This window comes from Myodes glareolus, chromosome 12, assembly GCF_982192425.1.
Source record: "Myodes glareolus chromosome 12, mMyoGla1.1, whole genome shotgun sequence".
In the NCBI taxonomy this organism is placed as follows: domain Eukaryota; kingdom Metazoa; phylum Chordata; class Mammalia; order Rodentia; family Cricetidae; genus Myodes; species Myodes glareolus.
The window spans coordinates 34782292-34789005 of record NC_142037.1 but is presented as its reverse complement, the minus strand read 5'-3'; the positions used below and the strand labels follow the sequence as shown (position 1 = coordinate 34789005).

Sequence of the window (6714 nt, the reverse complement as noted above, 5' to 3'; positions counted from 1 at the left end):
CACTGCTGTAGCTCTGATTTTCTAGGCTGGAAGGGCAGGAAAGGGAGAGGGGATAATATTAATTTGCTACTCTGTTCCAAAGATCTAGAACACGATATTCTATATATCTGGGGTGGGGCCTGTTCAAGGGAACTTTTGGGGGGATCTTCTTAGGAAAGCTTGGATAGGCCTCATTGGCAATATTGGACTGAAAGATGTCTATCCTGATTAGCACCGGTGTCCAAATGCCCCCTCCTTTGATGAGTACACCCTTCCAAGGGAGAGTTAGGAGACTTCCTCTGCTGATTCTCACAGGATAGGGAGTTTAGCTGGAGTCTTGAGCTTGGTTTAGTAGAGGAAATCTCTTATTGGGATTTTCAAATCTGAAATATGAGTACTGCTTTTTGTAAATTTTTATTTTATTTATTTAGACAGGGTCTCATGTTGCTTGAGCAGATCTATATTGGTTTCATAGCCAGGGATAGTCCTGTTGCTTCTGCTTCCTTACCAGAGAGCTGGGATAACAAGCCTGGGCCACTGCAGGGATGGGGAACCCAGCGGTTATTCTGCACCTTTGTCTTTTAGGTCCCAAGGGCACAACACTAATTAGAGGACACCGATGCACTTCTAAATAAACTTTTATTAACAGCGAAGAAAGGAGAAATAAGGGGAAGAGAACAAAAGGGACACATGAGAAAGTAATCCTGGGCCGTAGAGATGCTGGCCCACCAAGTCTGGGTTCCAGCCCCCTCCCCCCACCCACAGGGTAAAAGGAGAGAGAGCACCGTGGACTCCTTCACTCCCTCCTCTGATTCTCTATAGGCACCAAGGCACGCATCTCCTCCCTGCCCATGAATACATGTAAAAAGAAGGAAGTGGTAGGAAATTTTAAATAGGAACAGTGGCTTTGGCTCCCCAGCTTAGGCATTTAACTCTTAAGGGATGTGAGGGGCCAACAGTTGAGCATCTTCCAGAGAAGATCGAACCCACCCCTTCCTCACTTTAATGGGAGCAACCTGGGAGTTGCTGTCCAGGGAAAACTTCAGGGAGTCCCTTTTAACCAAATACAGAAACCTGTTCAATAGTAGAATTTAGCTATTGAGATCAATTGAGGGAGTACAGAATTGGGATTCTCATTGTGTCCAAGGAAGCTGACATCACATTTTTCTACTCAAGGCCTTGCTCTATTTGTCCTATCATAGTTAAATTCCTATTTGATTCCATGCTCCCATTAATAAATTGAGTTTATTTTCAGTCTTCATGTTGAATGACTTACGGTTGGGGGAAGTGTAAATTTTTCATAAGTTTGAAGACTCCACAGTTAAAATTTCTACTATCTTTTAATATTTATCTTGGGTTGGGGCAGGGCTATTTTTCCTGATGAAGACTCTAAGTGTCCTCTAAGAGTATCTACAAACAGGAGCAAAAGCGAGAAGAGAAACCCGATAACCTACCTTCAGGTTTCATCTCGGCTGTATCTCACTAGACTTATCTTATTTTACTTTGGATACAGGGTCGCCTTATGAAGCCCAGATTGGCCTCGAACTCCCCAATCCTCCCACTTGGGTCTCCCGAGTGTTGAAATTACAGGTGTGTGCCATCGCGCCCTCTGAGAACCTCTTGTGGGTCCTGGTGTCTGTAACTCGCAAACACACCGAATACAGTTAATTCATTTACTCGTCCGGCTGTTCCCTGCACAAAATGCAGTTGTTGAGAGTGGAGAGGACCCCTCTGCAAGTCACCGCCAGGGAAAGTGCTGGAAGGTGAATGTTCCGGGAGGTCCAGGGTGCTTAAACCCTGTCTGCGGGCACTTCAGACTGGTGGTCTTCTGGTATCTTCAGCGGTTTGACATTTCTCTCTTCTCAACCTAGTACCCCTGTGGCCGTGCACTTGTTCCTTTAGGGGGATGGAGTGCGGAACGCCTTGATCCCCAGGCCTCCGGGATGCTTGTAATTGTTTAAAACGGGTTGTGGCTCAGAATCACCTGCTTCCAAACTGTCAGCCACCATACTATCCTCTCTGCACAGCAACTAGGTGACCAGCCAAAGCCGGGTTACACCTCCGAGGGAAAGAATGTTCTCAGCGCCCGCTGGGGTTGGGGATAACTCCTCTGGGCAAGTCAGTCGTGTGGTCAGTAAGGTGGGCAATGCGGGGATCGCCGCTTTCCAGCCCTTGGCGGAGGACACTCAATTCTCTGGCGAGAAGCTGGAAGCGGAGGGGACCAGGCACCAGGCCCTTAATAGCAGTAACTGAGCCCATCTTTTCACCAGGCCGCGACTCTCTGTAGCGTGGCGGGCAGCTGACCCTGCGTGGCAGAACTCGGGACACCTGGGCTGAAGCCAGAGCTGGCCAGTGGTGTGAGTGGCCCGGGACCGATGCTGGTGTAGCGGCCCGCGTAGCTAGCACTATAGGAAGGGCCGGAGTAGCTCCCGAAGCAAGAATGGGGCGCGGTGGCCGCGTAGGAACCCGGGAACGCGGGGGCGTCGGGACCCTGGCAGGGCTTGCCATCCAGCACCAGTACCGGCACTGCCACCCGGCGCGGTGTTAGCGGGTGGCCCGTCAGTTCCAGGGTCTGGTCCTGGCGCTGCCTCTTGCACTTGTAGCGTCGGTTTTGAAACCAGATCTTGACCTGCGTGGACGTGAGCTGCAGCGCGCTGGCCAGATGCTCGCGCTCCGGTGCAGACAGGTACCGCTGCTGCTTGAAGCGGCGCTCCAGCGTCAGCACCTGGGTCTGCGAGAAGAGCACGCGGGGTTTCCGCCGCTGCCGCGTCCTTGCAGCCTCCGGGTCGCCTCGGTGTACACTGTCACCGCCGTTGCCCGCACCGCGCTCCATCCTCGGGTTCCCAGTTCCAAGCGTGGAGGTCGCTCGCGGGGGAGTGTCTAAAATCACGTGGAAGGAACACCATTAACAACCAGCAACAGGCTCAGGTTGTTTTCACCAACCAGCCCTCTATCCCCGGCAGCCTTGACTGAGCATCCCGCTATCCTCACCCTTCTCTGCCCGCCTCCTCCCAGGCGGGTCTCAGTGATATTATTTCTCACATCTCTGTCGCTTTCGTACCCTTCGGAGCCTAAGTGAAATCTGATAGACTGTGAATCTTCGTTTCGCCAGTAGTTGATTCTAGATCAGGTGTGCTTATTTTCTTCAATTGTGTGTGGTAATCCAACAGTTTGAGGAAACGTGAGTGTGCGGGCCAATCAGAATGGGGCTGGACCTTAAACTTCATTAACACGATGCTCTACAGTACAAATTAAAAACAAGAGATTTCCTGAGCATCTCACACCTGGAGAAATCCAGGGGCACCAAAGGGAACTTCGAAGGTCACCAAGCAAGTGCAAGCCGGGCAGGGTCAACACCCTCAAGAGAAATGGAAAGGTTGAGATTTTGACTCTCAACCTCTGGCCTGGGGCACAACCTCGTGGGAACTGACTGTTGTTTAAATAAGTTTGAGAAGAGAAAAACATCCTCCCACCCCCACAGCCGCTGGGGTGAAGAGCGTCTGCATGAAGAAACCATAGATACCTAAGACACCAAAAGTGGAAAACGTGAGGGTTTGTTTCCTTTTAAAAATTAATTGAGACTGATCTCCAGCGATGCTGAACCGGCAAGCAAGAGACTCCATCTGAAAGCAGCTGACTCAGCAAAGCCCCTTCCAGTCACTTTAAATTCGGGTTAGCCTGATCTACAAAGCCAAGTCCAGGCCAGTCATAGTTTCAAAGTTCCTGTCAGGAAAAGGGCCCCCACCCAGGTAAATCCAAAAAGACAGAAGAAACTTGAACTGTAGATCTCTAAAACTATAAAAAAAATTTACTTTCTCAATCTGAGGTCATTCATGTTGAAGAAGGAAAATAAACTCGATTTATTAATGGGCTCTCTGGGTCAGATAGATTTAGCTATGGTAGGACAAGCATCAAATGACATTTTACTCCTTGGATTTCATTTCTAGACAATGAAAATGATCCTCTATTCGCACCTCCCTACCAACTGTCACACTAAAAGTTAAATTCGACATAATGAGATCCTATCTCAAAAATACTAAAACGCAAATACATACATAGAGTTAGCTCCCTGGACCCTCTTAGTCACAACTGGAGGGTTTCTGAGTCCTGCTTTCAAAAAGGCAAGAGTCAAATGGGGATGCATGTCACATGTCCCAGTGAAGCCTACCAGATGGTCCATTCCCCTGACTGAAGGCCCTTAGGGCCAGGCTCGGGTGGGCCCTGTGTGGCTATCACAGTGGCAGAAGACAGGCTGCCAGGCAAGGGACATACTCAGGTGTGCTTGTGGCTGAAGTAGTGGGGGAGAGAAACTGCCATAGTCCTTTCTCAGCAAAGCTGAACGGAGCTTCAAGTCAGCAGACCCACACCCAGGGAACTGAACAGTAAGTGTCCACTGCAGAAAACCCACAGGTTTCTTTTTAAACACAACAGAATGTCCAGGCTTCTGGAGGATGGGTGACAGACAGCCTCAAATCTGAGGGTAACTCGGAAGGTGTTCTTGTGGCTATGCCATGATTATATGTGGTCTGGTTTGGTGAGGAAGGCTGGTTGTGCCAACCTACTCTCCTCCACACCTCAGACTGGAGGTGGGAACACTCACCTGGCACGCTGGCAGGGTGGGAGGCCAGTGGCCATTTCATTCTTCCAATAGCAGGCCTTTCCTGCCTATATATACCATCTGTGTCGTAGAGGCTTCCAGAACATAAGACTCCCTGTCTGGTCCTTCTCTTTCCACAAGGTTAGGTTCCTGGGTCTCTCTTCTTGCTCTTGCACTTTGGACCAGAGGGGCTAGGGTGCAGTTATTCTAAAGTGCCAGGTCCACTTGGAAAGCAAAACACACACACACACACACACACACACACACACACACACACACACGGAGGGGGGAGAGGCACACACTTGTTCTTCCCCTATCATTTCTTCTAAGGAGAAATGTGTGTGTCTGTGTCCATGTCCGTGTCTCTCTCTCTCTCTCTCTCTCTCTCTCTCTCTCTCTCTCTCTCTCTCTCTCTCCCTCTGTGTGTGTGTGTGTGTGTGTGTGTGTGTGTGAGTGTGAGTGTGTGATTTCCTCCCAGAAAGGTAAGGCTAAGCAGGCAAAAGCAGTTAGTGATGGAGAATGAACTAAGTTATGGTAAAGAGCTCTCCCCGAACCAGGCTCCACTAGAATCACATCTTCGGGGCAGCTGCGGGAATGAACACCCTACAATTCAAGCCCTTAGGAGGCAGGACTAGGAGCAGGGAGACTGTCTTTTGAACTCATAAAATGAGAGAAGACAGGGTGAGACTCCAGAAGATGCCATTCTCCACCTGTGACGACTCACTTCTTCAATAACGCCAGTAGGAAAGACCTGAGTGCATACTCACCTGGCTCCATCTCCACGACTGTCTCCCAGGGGCACCGAAGAGGGTCTGAGCCAGCTTGTGCCCAGTCGCCACCCTCTGACCCTCCGGATTCCGAGCCCATTGTTAGGTACTGAGGCTTTTCTAGGTTCTTATGAAATTCCCATTGTGACCGAGTCTTGGCGTCGGCTTCGTTCGGCTCACGCTCCAACCTGAGGATGTGGTCTACGGAGAAGGGAGTGGAGGTGACCGGGCTCAGCAGCATCTCAGAGGTCTAGGCGGCGCGGAACTGACAAATTCTCCACCACTGCCAGGAGTCGCAGACTCCAAACTTCCCCTTTTGTGAAGGCAGGCTCAAGCGCATTCCATGTCCTGGGCTGCCGCTTTCTTTGGTCTTGTCGGCAGACTGGGGGGCCAGGACCGGGTGACAAAATTGCGGTCCTCCATTGGCTCCCACAGAAACCACGTGCTAACCCTGCACCTTCCTCCCCAGACGCTGGCCCCACGGTCCTCAGTCCCTTTGGGAGGATTGGTTCCTACTGACCCTTCTCAAAAACAGAGAAGACGAGTAGGGCGTGACCTGTATCTCAAGTGGGTTCTATGGGGAGCTTCGGACTGAGGGGGCTCTGAGAGGGTGTACCTGGAAGGCGCTAGCTCCGAGTTTCCGAGCAATCAGTCCATCTGGTTTTCCAGTATACACGAGCATGGCAAAGAAAAACCGAGGGCTAGAGAGCTGGAGAGCACCTAGGATATGAGATGCGAGGTGGGGGGTGGTTTTAGCTGGAGCTAGAAGAATCTCGGGACCGATAAAGTCAGTGGAGCAAGTTTTTAAGCCCAGTATGCGCTGTGTATACTGTTAAGGGACCTGCCACTTAACAGGGAAGGGAAATTGAGACTCAGAGGCTGTGTTGGGGAGCGGCGAGGGTATCCCATTGTAGGGGAGGCGGGTACTCTGGTTATTTTTGAGTTTTTCTGGAATGGTTAGGAAGTTTTTCTGGAATGGTGAGGTAAACTCTCACCCCAGAGAAACTTCTACATAAGTTCTTCTCGTCTCTCCCTCGGGTTTCTTCACCTTGTCTATGTTTTAAAGCTTGTCTTGAGCAAACGTGTGTGAGTCGGAAGATTCTTCCGGTCTTAGCTTTTCCTAACAGCTCCTTGAACACAGCTGCGCTGAGTACACAGCGCTTGGTGTTCGCGGACCGAGAGAGTGAGCAGAGAAGGCCTTGGCTGTTGGAGCACAACGTGTGGGGATTGGGACCAAGGGCGAACCTCACTTATACTTCGTTTTCATGAATTAAGGAGAAAGAAGCGTCCGCTGGAGGAATAAGCAGTACACTGTATAATCAAGAATCCCCCAGCCGCAGTGGCGCATGCTAATGAGATCAAGAAACCGGG

At 50.6% G+C, this 6714-nt stretch overlaps 1 protein-coding gene across 1 annotated transcript; it reads right to left on the bottom strand.

The window, feature by feature from the left end:
- Positions 1-634: 634 nt before the first annotated feature.
- Nkx2-6 (NK2 homeobox 6) lies at positions 635-5674 on the bottom strand. Its single transcript, XM_048422186.3, has 2 exons — positions 5344-5674; positions 635-2859 (listed from the first exon to the last, which is right to left on the bottom strand). The coding sequence occupies exons 1-2, from the start codon at positions 5582-5584 to the stop codon at positions 2243-2245; spliced, it is 858 nt and encodes a 285-aa protein (XP_048278143.3). The 5' UTR covers positions 5585-5674; the 3' UTR covers positions 635-2242.
- Positions 5675-6714: the final 1040 nt, after the last annotated feature.